An 18,705-nucleotide genomic window follows, 5' to 3' on the forward strand; every position below is an offset into this window, starting at 1 on the left:
AATGTAATGAAAGAACACACTATGTTTCAGGAAAATTTAATGCAGATATTCAACACCGAACTATGTTCAGTTTAACTTATGATTTCTACAGGTAGATGAAGAATATTACCATTCATCCAAGGAGACCTCCCAAGAGGAAAAAAAAAAGATATGGCCCTAAAATGTTATATCCAGCCAAATAGTGTCCAGATATAAATGCATAAATTCTCAAATATTAAAAAAAAAACCCACAGGGCATAAAGCATCTAGAAACACTTCTTGATTAACCAGCTTGCAAATAACATTCTGATGAATCAAATGAAAGACCTCAGAAATGTAGAAATCCTATAAGATTAAAAGCTGCATTAAATATTGTGGGGATTTGGTTTGAGATATACATGGGAAAATGTACAATCTGGAAAATACCAAAATTATAACCTCAGTAATAAATATTTGGAAATACAGAAAAGGGACATGAGAGAAACTGAAAGTATAAATGTTCTCATCTTTTATGATCTAGAGTTGAAACATGTAGTGAAAAAGGAGTGTGCAACATTTTAATGTCTTTTACAATTTATGTTCTTAAACATTGGAGACCCTTTTATGAAACATTACCTCTCCTGGCTAAAAAGAACAGCAGCACCACATTTATCTATAGTTCAACAACTGTTCAGTTTCAGCTTAGTGTTTTTATATAAATTAAGCAAAATTAAGATGTCATGTGTTATTTGAAATACTGCACAAATTGTCTTTCTTAACAGCAATCTACCCATATTTATAGCAACACCTCCACAAAAAGACATCTATAATAGCATTCAATCAATGCTAGCATCATTTATTTCTAACAGAATTTGAGCTGATTGCGCCTTCTTTTTGAAATCTTTTTTTTCCTGCATTCCTTAAAGCCCTCATAAACAAGCATGGGGGACTCTTACACACTGTAAACATTAAGTGATTTTTCTAACAAAGAAAAATACAAACACATCCCTTGATTCTTTTTCAGAAATTGAACAAATTACATCAAACTTTCCATCACACAAGACTCACTGGACCTACACAGACGGTGTCGATGTATGGAACAGCAGAAAATAAAGCATTTATCTAAACGTGAGATCTATTCTGTTATCTGAGCTTTATGAGCCTTTTGTTTTTCCTTAAACTCCAAGCTCTGTAGGAAGCAGAGGAAAATTGCAACCCCTCCAACAGACAGGACCTAGTTGTCTCTACTTTTCTACAAGCTCCTCTTATCCTAGGATTGTTACAGAATGTTTAAAATAAGACCGTAAAGCACAGAATAGAAGATTAGGGCTTATATGTTACATGATATTCCTCTTTAGTATTGTATCCTGAAACCAAATTCGCAATATTCTTTTAAGTAAACAGAAAAAAAAAATCACCCAAACCATTTCTCTTTCTGATCTTTTAGCCCGTACCTTGTTGGTTTGGCTTTTAATAACATTTACGTCAGGGTGATGACCTAACTCAAAGGTCTGATTTAAAGCCTAAAGATGAATTTTACAACAGATGCTCCTTTTCACTCGTATTTTTGAAGAATAAATAAATTTAAACATGTAGTTAAGTGGTTTTACGTGGTCAATGACATTGCAAAACTGGCCTTGTTCTGCGAAACAATTCTCCCTGTCTTTTTAAGTTATAAAAAAACCCAACTTTAAATTTTCCTGAGAGAGACCAAAGGTGTGGACTCTAACAGAGCTCATTGGAACTTGGGAGTGGAGCGTTCAAAGGAAGATTTACACAGGTTGAACACAAAAGAAAATAATTAGGCCATAGAATACATTTTGAATCATCATCTTATAAAACAAACAGCTTTCAATGTCCATTTGTTTTCAACATTCTTTCATATTAACTCTTGAATGGGAAAAAATTTCTAGTCAGTATGTAAAAAAAATATTCTAAAGGGAAAAAAAGGCTACGAAGTCTGAGGAACAATATTTTAAAAACAATATTTAAAAAACAAAACCATAGGGGCACTTGGGTGGCTCAGTGGTTTAAAGCAACTGCCTTCAGCTCACTCAGGTCATGATCCCAGGACCCCCGCATAGGCTCCCCACATCAGGCTCCCTGCTCAGCAAGGAGTCTGCTTCTCCTTCTCCCTCTGCCCCTCCTCCCTGCTGCTGCTCTCTGTCTCCTTCTTTCTCAAATAAATAAATGAAATATTTTAATAAAAAATAAAAACAAGACTATAGTGTTTTTGGAATGACATTTAATATACTGTTTTGATATTCATTACCATTTTATTTTTTGCATATGTAATTATTTATTTCAAATAAAAAGGCAAATATCTACCTATGTCTATCAGAGACACAACAAACATTAGGCCGTCCTTTGATTATGCATGATCTGATGTGGAATAGTCTCTGAATCCCTCAGTTTCCATTTCCTCTTCTACAAAATTGGGATTGCAAGTCCTTCTCTACCTATCAGAATTGTGTGAAAACAAATTAATCGAAATTATACATATGGAAACACTTTATGAACCACAAATGAATTTACACAAGTGTTTGTTATTTGTATTTTAGTAGATACAGGCTTCTGTTCTGGTGGTCATTGGGTTGTCTGGGTAGGAACCCACTAGTAAGTATAATTGAAAAAGAAGAGAGCTCTTAGTTCATAATTTACAATAAAAAGTAAATCATAATTATATACTACTTCAGTGAATGCATTTGACCACATTCTCATCACCTGTTTTTTAATCCTTTCCTTAAACATATCATCTCAAAAATCTATGTGTATCTTTTACCTAATTAGATCAGTCTTTCATATTGAAAAGCCTTAATCATTAGAAAATTCTTCCTTATAGTAAAACCAAATCTATGCTCCAAAATTTCCACCAGCCACCCTAATTCTTTGTGGTGTGGCTAAGAATGAATAAAATCCTTTTTTCTATGTCAACTAATATATCCAAAGCAGAACTTTCCATTTCTGCCTCAAATATGTCTCCCTATAGTACTCTCTTTTTCTCTCATCACCTCCCTGAGATACCATCAACCAGCAGGTCCGGTGTGTGCTACCGTGAGAAGGTAACCTGCTTGCTACCATTTCTCATCAGCTCTGTGGCCACCATGTTGGTCCCAGACACATTCATCTCAACTGGGTGATCACAACAGTCTCCTGAGTGGTATTATTTTTCCCAGTCTGTTCTTCCTAGACTCCTTTCTCAATTCAGTAGCCAAATCAACATTGTTTCTATCCTACAATGGCTTCCCTTTGCACTCCAAACCTGGTGTCTTTATGTCACTCTAAGGTCCCACTTTTGCTCACTTCCTCTCTACCGTATTTCACTCCGTTCCAGCCAAACACACCTTCTTGCTATTCTTCAAACATGCTACTTTCATACCCACCATAAGGTCATGACATTGGCTCTTCTCTCTGCAAAGAGTATTCTTTAATCTTTCCATGGCTGGCTCCTCGTCACTAAGGTCTCTACTCAAACATCACCTCTGGCCATGGATTGAATGTTTGTGTTCCCCTCCAAATTCATATGTTGAAATCTTAAGGTATCAGAAGCTGGGGTCTTAGGAAAGTGATTAGCTCATGAGGGCAAAACCCTCATGGGATTAGTGCCCTCATAAAAGCAGCTTGAGAAAGGTCCCTGCCACCCTCTGCCACGTGAGGTTACAGTGAGAAGATGACCATCTAGGAAGAAGTGAATCCTCACCAGACACTGGATCTGCTGGCACTTTGATCTTGGACTTCCCAGCCTCCAGAACTGTGAGCAACAAATTTCTGTTGTTCATAAGCTACTTGGTCTATGGTACTACATTATGGCAGCCTGGACAGACTAAGACACCATCCCAGAGAGGCTTCTACCATCCTACTGACTACAGCTACACACTCTTCCTTCACTGTCTCAATTACTTTCCTAACATTTACTGACATAATGTTTATTACCTCTCCCCTATCCTAGAATATAGCCCCAAGAGGACAGAAATAATATATATCTTGTCTATTATTTTATCTTAAATAATTTCTATGTTGTACAATTGTGCAGAGAGAGTGAACATAGCATCCTGAGACTTTCATCCTTGGAAATGCCTGTGTGGAAGTCTGGCCTTTGGCTGGCAACAGCTAACCTAAGTAGTAAACAATTTCCTATCCTGATATAAAACTTTCCCCAAATGAAGAGTGACTCATTATGCCTCAACTAAACTATTTGTACAAACAATGCAAATTAGGTGTTTTTTTTTTCAAATAATTACTGTTTTATATTGGGACAGTACATTTCACATTTCAACCAAAAGACAAAAATGCAGTTTAACTTAAACACAGAAAATGATGGCATCTCTCAGATGCCTTATTTCTAAATTGAATGAATACACACATTCTGTTTCCTTCTGTCCCCCAATGCAAGGCCACAAGCTTTGCCCAGAGTCTTGGGTTTTTGATGCCATAGGGCATCCGGCATCTTGGACTTGTGAGCCACTTGAATGTAGCAATTAAAACACTTGAGAGGTCTAGCAAATGGCATTTGAAAGGGACCTCAAAGTGCAGATATATCTTTTCAAACATGTTACAGGCTGAGCTGGCTCTTTGAACACTATCACTCTGCCTTCCTTCTGGAAGTCTCAATTTGAGTACTTACTAGACAGAGGACACCTATGTAACCAGTTCTCAATAAAAAAACTCTGGTATGGAGTGCCTGGGTGCCTCAGTCAGTTAAGCATCTGCCTTCCTCTCAGGTCATGATCCCAGGGTCCTGGGGTTAAGCCCCTCTGAGCAGGGAGCCTGCTTCTCCCTCTCTCTCTACCCCTCCCCACAACTTGTGTGCATGCACGTATGCTTTCTCTTTCTCTCTCTCTCTCTCAAAAAATAAAATAAAATCTCAAAAATCTTTTAAAAAGCTTAAAAGAAAACCCCTGGGCACTGAGTCTTTAATGGGTATCTCTAGTTGACAACATCTCACACATGTTGTCATACTTTGATGCTAGTGGAATTAAGTACATTCTGTGTGATTCCACTTTAGAGGCTTCTTGGACCCTTGTCCTGGGTTTTCTCTGGATTTGGCCCACGTGCCATTTCCTTTTGTTAAGTTTGTTTTGTACTCTTCCTCTGTAAAAAATATTAGCCATGGATACAATAATAGGCTGAATTCTTCAGGTCCTCCTAGAAAATCTCTGAACCTGGTAGGAGTCTTGGGGACCTTGGACATATCAAACAAGAAGCTCATTTTGTCATCACAGCTAAAAATAAGTAAACAGAACAAGACTTAAAAGAATTCCATAATATGGTGATAAATCCAATATGCAAACAAAGCCCATTCTTCTGTGAAGTACACTACCCCACTATGAAATCCATTTACTACTTACGTGACTGGCCTATATATCTCCTTCACACCAATGAATTGAAGTTGCTCCATAATGTCTGGAATACTTGCACATCGAGTAAGGTTAATTCTTGGATAATAAAGAAGGTATGAGAGACACATTTCATTCCTGGTGCTCAATCCTCCCTGAAAATGGAGATCTTTTGTTTAGAAAAGTATTTGTTCCACCAATGCTGACACTTAGAGCACACAAGCCGCCTGTGTTCTACAATCTCTTGCAGCATTGACACGTAAGACATACTAAAGCTGAAAAATAATAATCTGAGTGACAATTTAGTCACATTGAAAAATTAATATAATTATTTCCATCTATTTAAAAGTGCCTTTCTTAAACAATCTGACAATCTCTTTCAAATTCCGTTCATATGATGTAAACTTCTCAGCACTGAGAACATTTCAGAGGATTATAGGGATGCTTGGTCAACATGATACCAGTCAGTTTGATGGAATCTTTGCCTGACTGCACTGAATTTTCTATATTCTTATTGTTATGTGTATAAACATAAGCAGATGCATCCCACAGAGAAAACAGATCTCACCTTTTGAATATAGGTAATAACGTATTTACTGAAATTAAAAATATGAAAGTTCTCAGGAGAACAGAATCTAGAACTGCTGCAACATATTATTGACAGTGTCGAATTTTCAAGGAAAAGTTATCAAACCTAAAAAGAAATTGGAAACTACAGTCTGCGTCCAGAAAATGAAAAAGTTACCAGCAGAAACTGATTGTGAGAAGCTACAGATGCTGGATTTAGCAAAAACTTATGGATATAAATATGTTTAAAAAGTTAAGGAAAGATGTTCAAGAAATTAAAGACAAATATGTCAAAAATGAGTAAACAAATAGAGAATGACACCAGGGAAAGGAAAACATAAAAAAGAACAAAATAGAAATTCTAGAGGTAAAAGTTACCATCATTGAATAAAAAATGCTCAGGATGAGCTTAATAGCACATCTGAGGTAGCAGAAGAATCAGTGACCTCAAATATACGTCAACAGAAGTTTTCCAATCCGAAGAACAGAGAAAGAAAAAAAAAAAACCTAAAGAAAGTGAAAATATCCCAGAAAATACCTCAAACTACATTAAGTATTACAACATACATGCAATTAGAGTTCCAGAGTGAGAAGGAAGAGAACAAAGGGTAGGAAAATATTTTTAAAAATAATGGCTGTAATCTTCCTGAATTTAGTGAAAAACATTAACTTACAGACCCAAGAAGCTCAACAAATGCCAAAGATAAGTATGAAGAGAGCCATACCTAAACACATCATAGTCAAATAGCTCAAATCCAAAGACAAAGAGGAAACCTCAAAAGCAGCAAGAGAGAAACGGCACATCACACACAGGGGAGCGATGATACAAATGACAGCTGGCATTTCATCATAAGTGATGGAAGTAACAAAAAGATATTGGGATTACGTATTCAAGGGCTGTAGGGAAAAATAAATTAGCCAAGAATTTTGTAACCAGAAAATCATCTATTATTAAAAAATGAAGGTGAAAAAGTTGGCAGTATTATTCATAGTTATAATCTAATGCAGTGCCTAAAGTGCAAAGATTTTACAAATTGCAAAATGCAATGTTTTGCACTTGATGAACAAAGCAGGATTGGGCAAAGGGAGAAGCTGATCTACAAATGAGTTTGCAAGTGATGCCTCAGTAAATATCGTATTTAATTTATCATTCAGCTGGGGTGGCTCTTTGGAGAGGTACTAAACTGTACGAAGGGAGCCGGGCATTTGTATCCTCCCATGAACCAGTCATGGGCCACTGGCTGCCCCACTGCAGAGAGCGTAACTTCAAGTGGGGCATTTCCTGACACCAAGGGCGACGCCCAGTGAATGACACAGCTGTTGGTTATCATCTGATATTTTCAGGGTCTGAGGCTTTGCTGTGTTGGTCCAGAAGATGGGTAGTATCCAGGTAGATCACCAAAATAGACACTAAAATAATAACTCATTATGTCTCAGTACAATATTTCATGCAAACAAAATCATATCTAAGGTATGAGATAAATAAAGCCAACATTGGTGGAGTAACCTCACCCTCTGTGCTCATTTTTAATTTTCCTCTTCCCCATCCTAACTGAAGATGACAATTATCTATTTGATTTAACATTCTAAAGCTTTTCAAACCCTTACATTCAGTTTATTGATGTATGGATGCATCCCTAAACAACATTTTAATTTTGTATGTTCTACTTTAGATACATGACATTATAACACCTATGGTCTGCTGCAAACTTGCCCTTTTCAATCAAGATTTTGTTTCTCAGACACATTTGTGTTAATATATGTGGCTTTCATTCACAGATACATACTATTAATATATTATATGGACATATTACTTTAAATTTTTTCTTTTTTGTAAATAATTGAGCTGTTCCCAGCTTTTTGTTCCTGTGTTGCTACATGTTACTATGAATATTCTACATATTTCTCTCCTAGAACACTTTCGGCAAAAGGAACTTTAAGATTAAAGATTTAAGATTAAATCCACAGAGGAATGGAACTGGATAGAGCATATATGAATCTCCAACTTTACTAGATGGTATCATGCTTTTCCCCAAAGTGGTTTTATGAATTTACAGTTAGCTGTGTGTGAAGACTCCAGTTTCCAATTGCATTGGAATTGCAATTTTAAATACTGCCAAACTGATGGGTATAACATATCTCATTCTGGTTTATATCTGCATCATCTTAATTTCAAATGAAATCAGGCATCTTTCATATGTTTATTATCTATTTGGGCTTTTATTTCTGTGAAATGTTTGTGTCTATTGCTCTTTTTCTATGGTCTGTTTGTCTTACATTACTGACTTATGAAATTTCTTTTATATGCTGGATACTAATGCTTTATTAATCTATGTATTGCTTTTCTTTCAGTTTAAAAGTTGTCTTTTCACTTACTTAATAGTGTTTTTTGTTAACCAAAGATTTCAGGTATTCATATTCATCAGTCTTTATAGTCCGTGCTTTTTTATGTTTTAAGTTCTTACTACCCAACATCATAAAAATATATTCATATATTTTCCCCAAATAGTTTTAAGACTTTGCTTTTCACGTTTAAATACTTAATCTATCTAGAATTGACTTTCTTGTGTATTGTATGAGATAAAGACATAATTTTATTTTTGTCATGTCTATACCCAGTTGTGCTAGTATTCTTTAAAGAAAAATCCATTCTTTCCCACTTAAATGGATACCATGTCTATTTTAAACCAAGTTTCTTAATAGGGGGCTGTATATCAGTTTCCAGGATTCCTAATATGTACCACTATTCTTACTCTGGACTCAAACACACTATCGATCACTGTATCTTTAAAATAAGCCTTCACACCCAGTAGCTTATCTCCATCTTTTATTTTTTAGTAGTGTCTTGTCAATTGTTAATGCTTTGCTCTTCTATGTAAACTTCAGAATCAACTTGCTCCATGTAAAAGCTAAAACTGTATAACTTTTAGAAATATGAAAAAAAAAATAAGAGAAAATCTTTGCACCTATGGTTAGGTGAAGATTTCTTAGTTGGGATAGCAGAATCTCAAATCATAAAATCTCTCTGAATTTTTTCTACTAAATCGATATCAAATTTATAGGGCAATTTGAATAGAAGGATTATCTTTATTTTATGGAAACTTTCTATGAACACAGGATCACTTCATTTCTTTGGGCATACTGTAATGTTTTGCAAATAAAGATTTATAATTATTTTCCATGGAGATCAAATACATCTAATGTTAGATTTTATTGCTATAGAACTTAGAGTTTTAAAATGCACTTTCTTGAGATAGTTTCTTATATACTAAAACACAATTAGTTTTAGATATCAATTTTGAAGAGGTTTTTGATGTAGAAAATTATAATATCTGTGAATAATGTTTTGCTTCTTTGCTTCTTCCTTTATGATCCACTTATCTCATTTTTTTCCTTTTCCAGTACAATGTTGAATGGAAATGGTGATAATAAATATCTTTTTCCTTCTCCTGATATTAAAGCAATACTTCTAATATTTCAAGTAGTTTGATATTTGCTACAGATTTTTCATAGCTAGGTTTTATCTCTCCTATTCCTGGTTTGTGAAATGTTCTTTTTATGATTGATTTAAATCTTATGAAGGCTTTTTTCTGCCCCTGTTGAGGTGAGCATGTCTTTTCCCTTTAATCTCTTCCTGTAAGATGCTATTAATATATTTTCTAGTTTAAACCAATTTTACGTACCTTAGTTAAGCCCAAATTGATCCTAACATTACATTTTTATATAACGCAGAATTTGATTTGCCAATATTTCATCAAAGATATTTCCATCAGGTTCATGTTGTTGACCTCTCTCATACTGTCATTATCAGGTTTCAGTATTAAGATTATGCTAACTTTATAAAATGAGTTGGTGAGAAGTGTTCCTTGGAATAGACTGTATAAGGCATGAATCGTCTATTTCTTGAATGTTTGTCAGGACTCCCCACTAATCTGTTGGGACCAAATTTCTCTTTGGCTCGAAAACCCTAAGGTCGTACAAATCATTCTTCCTTTTGAAGTCTTGATTCATGTAACTCCAGAGTCAAGCAGATGGTCATTTGTAACCACGGGTCTTTAATTAATATGATTTGGTGAGGAAAAACTAAAGGACTAAGGATAGCTTTTCATGAAAGGGTCAATAAATTATACTGCAAATATTGCTATAGTATCATTAGTTAATCTGGTAAGATGCTAAAATAGCTCTGATTTCACTTTTATGATGTTTCATGCTCAGGACATGCAGGAATTTTGCCTTCAAATGGAAATGCTTTTTACTTTTTATCCTCTAAAATAAAAGTTTATTCCTCCTTCTCCAACAATCAATTTTAATAATAGTGAAAATTTTCTTACCCAAGTCATCCGGGCTCTATCTTTTGTGTTGTAACGACACTCAGTAATTAGATTATCTCCCTAAAACAAAAATAAAAGCTTTCAGATTGGAGTTTTAGGCTGTTTTATTTATCTAATACATTTGTAGGCCAATAGTTTTACTTGCTATGTGAGTAGATTCATTAAGGAATTTGATTCAAGGGAACTCTGATCTACTAAGTTCTAAGAATGCTAATATAATAAATAAGCAAACAAACAAATAGGGCCCTCTCAGGCCAAACTCCACCATGTTCAAAATGTATGACCCTAAATAAGGAAAAGAACTATCTGGGCACAGTTTATTTATTTAAAACATAATTATATAAAATAGCTGTTATTTTGCACAGCTTTGCGAGGAGATTAAATGACATAACATGCAATTAGTTCTTAGTGCAGAGTAAACACTTCATAAATGTTAGCCATAGCTACTAGTTATTGTGATTACCTCTTCATTTATATTATTGTCTTTAAAAGTCTTTAGTCACATCTTTATTTCCTTACAACAGAATCATGAAGTGAAGTGATGGTTATTTATTGTTCCAGTGTTTTCTAACCTTTTGAACAATTCATTACACATAGAGAATCATTTTTTTATTGCTCACCAGATTTGCTCTTCCTGGCCCACTACTCGGAAGACCCAGGGATTAGTATCTTAACACACTGTCCTTCCACCATAACCTCAAGTATTGTTGCAAGTTGGATAATTAACTCTGTTTGAAACCTTTGTCAAATGAAGTAATTATCCTTATCTTCATTTTTACTGAAATGAAACTTCCCAAACGTCTCCTATGGTATAAAGAAGTATCTCTGATTTTTCCATTACAAGAATTGCAACCCAAAGGTTTACTGAAAAGTCAAGTAAGTAAAGAGTAATGTTTGGTACTCAGAACCCAAGGTTTTTTCTTTTTAAATCAACAGCTTGATTGCCCCTGGGAATGGTAAGAAAAATGAGTTTTGAATTTGGAAATCAGATCAAACACATTCCATCTGAGTTGTGCCACACCCACAGTGGGTGGCTTCAAGAATGTGAATACGATGAGCAATTCTCTTTACTGGTAGAAACTTTCCTAAATCGCAATAGATAGATGCCTTGACTCTAAGATTCAGTAAAAGAGAACAAAACATTCATACTGGTAAGATTGTTTGTTCTTCCTTTAGATACTGAAACTCCTGGAAATTGAAGTCAAAATCATCATCATAAGCCAGTAATCTCATTTCCTCCCCTTTTCGAAAATGACGGAGCCTGATGCCCCTGCCAGCCAGGTGAGCATGGAGAAGAACAGCAAACACATGGATTCCACTTGGCTTTTCAGCTTCCAGAGCCTACAGGCAGGGCACACAGAGGAAGACACAATTAGCCCAAACAAGCACATGTTCAGACAGTTCACCATAAAAGAGCCTTGGATCGACAACTGAGAAGACAATCTAAAGCAATTTAAATGAATGCTTGAGCCGCCACACATTTTGAATTTGGATCTTTCATGACTTATTCCTAGTAGTGTTATCTTTGTGAAGTAACATTTGGTGGGCAGAAAAGAAGGGGAACTAATGCTTACTGAGAACCTACTGGACCACTCCTAAATGTTATCTTTCTTTTAGGAGGTAAAGAGGCAATCAAAGCTCCTGGCAAAAATGATTCCAGTTATGTTAGTAACCTGTAAATAGAAATTCTTCAAAGGGGAAATTATTCCCACTTTCTGAGATAAGAAAACCAAGTAGAAGAGGAGGTCAGGAAGTAAAACATCCTGGAAGTTATTCTTGTCCAGAATTCTACTCCTACAGCCTTCAGGATTTAAAAAAAGCAATCAAAGGTCTTGCCACAATGATAAGTAATGGCTTTACAGCATGATAATGAGAAAAAGATTAATAACAAGTGTGAGATTTTCCAAACATAGTTTTCTAAGAGCACTGATTAATCTATAAATAGCAGCTCACAGACTCAGAAGCTCCACATACCTCTTCTAGGCATTCCAGAGTGCAGTGACCCTCAGACCGGAATTCAGGCATCCCTGGAGGGATGGTATGGAAGAGGCTTACCCAGAGGCCAGCCTCAATCACTCCAGCATCATACTTCCTTATATCTGTCGTATGAAATAACCTCAGCCCAGAATTATCTATTAAACCTGGAATAAGAACATATAATTAAAAGTGAGTTTGAGTTCTTAAAAAAAAAAAGTTCTCTACATTCAGGTGAAATAGATTTACAAATTTTCTTTACAATCTCACAAAGGAAAGAATTACAAATAAAAACTAGTGGAAGACAACACTCAGGGCACCCCGGGTGGCTCAGCGGTTTAGCGCCACCTTCAGCCTGGGGCCTGATCCTGGAGACCTGGGATCAAGTCCCACATCAGGCTGTCTGCATGGAGCCTGCTTCTCCGTCTGCCTGTATGTCAGCCTCTCTCTCTCCCTGCGTGTCTCTCATGAATAAATAAATAAAACCTTAAAAAAAAAAAAGACAACAATCAGTTTCACAAACAGCAATTAAAAGATAAGATATATTGTCTGCAACCATTTTTTACTTATACAGTATACCATGGGAGAAATGTCTGTGTTGTCTAGCTGATATATTCCACAATTACCTAACATAAAGACAGAAGAAAGAAAATTCTAAAGTCATTGATTAAACTATAGAATAACTCAACAAAAGTTTAATACTGTTTTCAGGTAAAGTTCAGTAATATTCCCATAGAGGTAGAAACCCCTTGGTCTAGAAACCATCTGCTGACAGAATAAACTACTGATGATTAATTTTCTTTATAGTTTGCCACCATTCTTTTAATCACTCAAAGAACAGTCAGTTATTCAATCAACAAAAATATTAAGAATCTATTATGTGAATAGAAAGCCTGACAATAGGCATGTGGAGATGAGAGATGAGTAAGACACATTCCTTGCTGTAATAGTTATCATAAGAAGGGAGAGAATGAGTCCCAAGCCCTTCATAAATTTGTTTCACTGACTTTGAAACTAATTGGCTCCTTTCTGCAGGGCTGACTTACCTGTGATTATCAAATTGATGCTTTGGAACCATTGGTATATGAATAATTTTATATTAATTGGCATGATTATTTTAGTGTTTCTCTTTTTCACTACACTATAATTTCCATGAGGGTGGTTTGGTGTCTGGTATTCACTCATGTTATATCATTAAGCACAGACTACAGACATAGTCAATGCTCAGTATTTGCTGAATAATTGCACAAATCAATGTAAAATAACTTTGAGCTGCCTCTGTTGATAACTTCATATTGAATCTTTCAACTTTTTGGCTTCGGAATATTACATAAGTAGATATGGAAAAGTAGACTTAGAAATCAAATGTGGTTACACAACCCTCTTCAGTTCAATATCATATTACACAGTGTCACTGTATAAATACTTCTCCGACATATTTATGATTTTCCCACCACACAATAAAATATTAATATTTGCTAGTATGATGGATGACAATTCTTCATATGCGCAGTTAGAAAATGTTTCACAAGTACTATGTGTTGGGAACTAATTTACATCATGAAGAGAAAAATCTATCATCCTACTTCCTGGAAAGTAGTATGCAAATTGTTTTTTTAAGATCAGTGACCACATGTGTCCATTTTGCATGGATCAGTGCTGGTTAATCAATGTTGTCCCAGAGTAATTTTTAATAGTACCTTCTTTTGCTCTTAAAAGGTTAATGTATAGGTTGATGGCAAATGTATAGGTTAATTCTAACATAGGATGCTAGTTTGTTCCAATCCTGTTAAGATAGGAGTTATAAAACTTCTAAAAATCATAGATAAAATATATGAAGAACAGACTCACCCTCCTTATATGTTGGATTGTCATAATGGACTTCCAGGAGCACATAACGAGGATCTGATGGAGTACCAAGAGATAATCCGACATGAGGTGGATAGGAAAAGCCCTAAATAAGGGAAACTCCATGAGATGAGCCCTATGAAAGTTTCTAAAAGTTCTATAACCAATCATTCTCAAAGATATTTCAACATTCTGGAACTCCGTAATCTAGAGTGTATTCAACAAAATGGCTTACAGAAAAAAATCACTTTCAATGGGAAGAAAAATAAGCCACCCACATATCAGAAATAATATACAAAGTTTTACTAGAACTGTATTTATTAGAACTGTAGGGGGAAAAAAAAAACATGACCCACGAATAAATAGTAATTATTTGTCCCACCTCTCCACCAATGGCCCAGGCAAAAATAACAGTCTCGCAGGTGAGGAACGCATCGGGCATGTTAGGGTGGTAGCACTCGTGGCCATAGTCCAGAATGCTGTCGTTAAAGCTGCTGCTGCACTGATAGAGCAGGATGTGGTGGACCAGACTCTCGTGGCCTCTCTGTATCACTGGCTCCACCTGAACAAGCACAAATGACAGGGAGAGTCCAGTGAATCAAACCAGCCTATGATCCCTGCGGTAAGCATGAAACTAGCATCAAGGATGGTCAGATTGTCAAAGGAATCGTGTTCTCAACTATGTAAAAGTTATGATGTGATTCAGATGTAATTGCTCTGGTAAAGGTAACAATGATGATGATAGCAATGATGGCAACAGTGAAGAGGAGACAATCCATAAGGTGTGGATTCAGTGGGCTGCATGTCCAGCTCCAGGTTTCTGCTCAGGTCATGATCTCAGGGTCATAAGATTGAGCCTCACGCTGGGCTCCACGCTGAGCAGAGGTTCTTTCCCTCTGACCCTTCCCCAACTCATTCTCTCTCTCCTCTCTCTCTTTCTCAAATAAATAAGCAAATCTTTAATAATGAAAAAAAAAAACACCACAGGATAATGCTTTCCTCCAGGAATCATAGGATTTACTAATCTGTTTGGGTTTTGAACTCATTTTTGTTTTCCTTAACATTCTGTATGGCAGGTGTTTCAAAACCTGATTTCTTCCAGGCTCCTTTGCCTTTGGTCCCCTTCCTTCTTTTATCTTTTCTTTTCTTTTTTTCCCCACACAGGAAAAAAAAAAAAATCAGGGCTATAGTAGACATAAGCTCTCTCAGTGTCCCTCTCTTCCACTTCAAAATATCATCTTTATTCATCTTTACTGAAAGTGATAGATGATGACTCATTCGTCTATCATCTATTTGTCCATCTGGTGCTAAGCATAGTGCTGGACACAAAGTACGGCTCAGTAATGGCTACTTTTATTTTAGTGATTAAAACTAAATTCTAAGAATCTTCCTGTTAGAATTTGGGTGAGAAAACAACACTGTAGCGATGCACTCGTATGACACCGCTCAAATCAGAAGAGGGAAAACAAAAACCAGTGAACAGAGAATAGGGGTTCAAGATGGTTCGAATCCTGACAACACAATGCACGTGAGCATGTTCTATCCACTGCCCCTCCTGTAAGTTCCCTTCATAACTCCTGTCCACCTTTGCCCGGAACTGAGACTGAGCTAAGTCATCCAAGGGTCCCCTTCCCTGCACAGAAGAGCAGGAGCCCTGTACTTAGTGTGGCTGGGCTACAGGTATTGTCGTCAGTCAGCTACAGGGTTCTTTGAGCCCTCCATACATCTGCTAAAGAAGCCCTGGTGTGTCCATAAATTTCCAGGACTTTACCTGCTTTAGCGCTCAACACATCTGCTTTTAGGCCTAATTACTAGAATGCAAGCAAATGCATTTTGAAACCCTTGCTTGTTCTCTGCTTTAGACAAGCGTATAAAGATAAAGCGTTTTTAGCTATTCTCTCCTAAAGCTTCCCATTTTGATTTTCTACATAGTTTTTCTTTCTTTTTTTAATCAGAAACCGAGGCAGCCAAACAGGGAAACGGTATGTAGTAGGCAGAGGTCGGAGTAGTCAGCCAGGGCCTCCACTTTTTAAATCCAGCTTGCCTTTGTGTTGCGTGTGAGTCGTGCCGTGGCTGACCCACACGTACATTTCTGACTTCACATTCACAGAAACGACATGGCACGTGGCTTTGTTTGCACTTGCCTCATCTCTAAAGGCCTGCGCACCCTGAAGGCAGAACCTATTTTCTATTTTGCTTGATCATGGCTGTTATTGTTCAAGCATGGTTGCGTGATACATCACACAGAAAGGTAGGCTGGGCTTTCTGTCAGCCTGCAGCTTCCACATCTAGTTTGAGCTTTCTTTTTTTTTATTTTTTTTATTTTTTTTTATTTTTATTTTTTTAGTTTGAGCTTTCTTGTGAGACTTAGGTGGGCCCCTCAGCACTCCGAGGGAGGCCGGGCACTGCTAGCGTGCCCACAGGAAGACAGGGACATGGACATTTTTTGCTAAGTACCTTACCAGTTAGGGCAGAACCTGTACGTCCTGCTGAGCTCCACGAGGTAGGTCCCGGGAAGGAGTCATAAGGGCAAAGGAGAGTCGGCTGCCTTTGCAGAAACAAGTGGCCCCCATCGAGGTGCGGCGCAAGGTGAGAGTGTGCATGTGGAGTCTATTTATTAATGCTGGGTGGTGCCTGCCTTTAAGGAGCTTCACAGCAACTTCTTGAAAGAATCTCTGAGGAGTGGGTGCTTTCTTTTCCCGAAATACAGTCAGTGCCGAAACCAACACCAAGCTTCCAAGCTACCAGTGCATTTTAGAAATAATAAGAGTAACAGACGCATTTTATTTAGTGCTATCTGCCAGCCACTGGGTTCATCATTTGCTGTCTTCCATTTAATATTTACAACAAATCTAGCCGGTTACTGTTACTGATTCCACTTTACAGATGAGGAAACAAGCCCCAAGTACCACAGGCAGGAAACGGTGGATGGGGATTTGAGAATTGGCCGGTCTGACCCCAAAGTCAGTACTCTCCTAGCCGCGACACGCCGAGAGAGAGAGGATGAGGGTGGGAAGCCTTACGTCCTGCCCTCCTAACCACCCGGGTCCAAGTGTCCTTCGCCCTCAGGGAGATGAGACAGAGGACAGCCTTTGGACACGTTCTTTCCTAAGGAGAGCAGATAACAAGGCCTCCCCTCAAAACACGGTGAGGTCTTCAAAGAGAACCAGATTGTGATCTGACCTCCAGACTACAAACCGAGGGGGGTTTCCCAAGAAAGAAGTTTTTCCCAAGGAAAAAAAAATACACGCGTGAAGTAACAAGGCGACGTTCTGCGTGCAGACCTGAGCGCTGCGAGGAGGGAGTGTGAAGGCCCGGAAGGAGCGGAGCTCTTGGCAAAATGGAAAGAACCTGACAGATGAAAGCCACAGAGAGAAGCCTTGAGAAGGTCGTGTGAGGGCAAGCCCTGGACAGAGGCGCCGCTGGTACCGGAGAGAAAACAGCTTCCAAACTCCTGAAGGACAGAGAACTTCTGGGGAAGGAATCCGAAGGCAACCACGCGGGGCACCTGACACCCTAGGGCACTCCTGGGGCACCGAGGTGGAAGCAGCCCGGCCATGAGGAGCCTGGAGCCCGGGCCCGGCACGACCCCCGGAGCCTCCCGCCGCACGAGCAGGGATCCCAGGGCCCGGTACCAAACCCAGAACCCCGTGGCTCGTCGGCCTTACCCAGGGCTACTCTGCAGAGCTTGCAAGACCTGCTGTGACACTCCTTCCTCAGCCTAAATAAGGCGGAGGCAGAGACGCGGGCCTGCGAGGGCGCAGGGAGGTGCCGACACCACCGCCCGCGGGGGCGCAAGCGTCGAACACCAGCCGCTCCTGCGCGTGCAGGGACCGTGCACTCGGGCAAGACTCCTCCTTCGCTGCATCGCTCGAAATAATGGTGGATTATTGGATCCCTGATCCCCTTTTATACTGAAAATATTTCTGAAACAAGTAAGGCTGTGATGAATCTCTGCTATAAGGGGCAGCATTTAAACAGAAAGACTCATTTCGGTTACTTCAGGGATGTCACATCGTGATCACAATCAAAATGGGAATGCCAAAAAAAAAAATTAAGCTTATAGAAATTGTCAAAGAAGGTCACGGCAACAGAAGTATACAAATGTGGATAAATTGTAATTTCTGAGACGGGAACAAACATTGAATTTCAGTTTTCTTTTAGGCTGGCTAGATGACTACAGAAGAAATAAATAAAAAGGAAGTGGTGCATATTGAAGTGGGTCGAAATGGTGCCGACACCCGATGATACTAAACTGTGTTATTGATGCCTGTGTTCTTGCACACAGGTGGCATTTGCAGACCAGAACAGGTGACAGTTCTGCACACCCGCTTTCATATGCAACAGAGGCCAGGCAAGGACGGCTGGCACCTGTGGGTTATCTGTTAGCCCCAGTGCATAGCAAAGGGACAGCCTAGAAGAGAAATCACAGATGGAATGGGGATAAGGGAGAAGCCTTCAACGTGAAGGAATTTTAAGAGTAAAACAGTCTCCAGTTAGTTCAAGTAGCTGAAACTTTGCGGGTACTCTTGAGAGAATTAGGCAGTAAAAAGGAAAACCAGAGAGAAAGAGAGCTGCCAGGCATAACCAAGACCAAGGTGGAAATTAACATTGACTACAAAACCAAACCTGGGAATTGAAAAGCCCCCCACTGTTCTCATGATCCCATCATCTTCTCTTACCTCTTCCTC

The 18,705-nt window shown here is 38.1% G+C and overlaps 1 protein-coding gene across 1 annotated transcript in view; it reads right to left on the reverse strand.

The window, feature by feature from the left end:
- MOXD1 (monooxygenase DBH like 1) overlaps positions 1 to 18,705 on the reverse strand; it is a 101,314-nt gene that overhangs the window by 12,144 nt on the left and 70,465 nt on the right. Inside the window, exons 5-10 of the mRNA XM_055324639.1 lie at positions 14,397 to 14,576; positions 14,018 to 14,120; positions 12,167 to 12,333; positions 11,342 to 11,533; positions 10,193 to 10,252; positions 5,307 to 5,449 (exon numbers count right to left, since the gene is read on the reverse strand). Of these exons, the coding sequence (XP_055180614.1) occupies positions 5,307 to 5,449; positions 10,193 to 10,252; positions 11,342 to 11,533; positions 12,167 to 12,333; positions 14,018 to 14,120; positions 14,397 to 14,576 (845 nt within the window). The remainder of the gene's footprint in view (positions 1 to 5,306; positions 5,450 to 10,192; positions 10,253 to 11,341; positions 11,534 to 12,166; positions 12,334 to 14,017; positions 14,121 to 14,396; positions 14,577 to 18,705) is intronic.

The sequence above is a fragment of the Nyctereutes procyonoides genome, unplaced genomic scaffold (assembly GCF_905146905.1).
Source record: "Nyctereutes procyonoides isolate TBG_1078 unplaced genomic scaffold, NYPRO_anot_genome, whole genome shotgun sequence".
Classification (NCBI taxonomy): domain Eukaryota; kingdom Metazoa; phylum Chordata; class Mammalia; order Carnivora; family Canidae; genus Nyctereutes; species Nyctereutes procyonoides.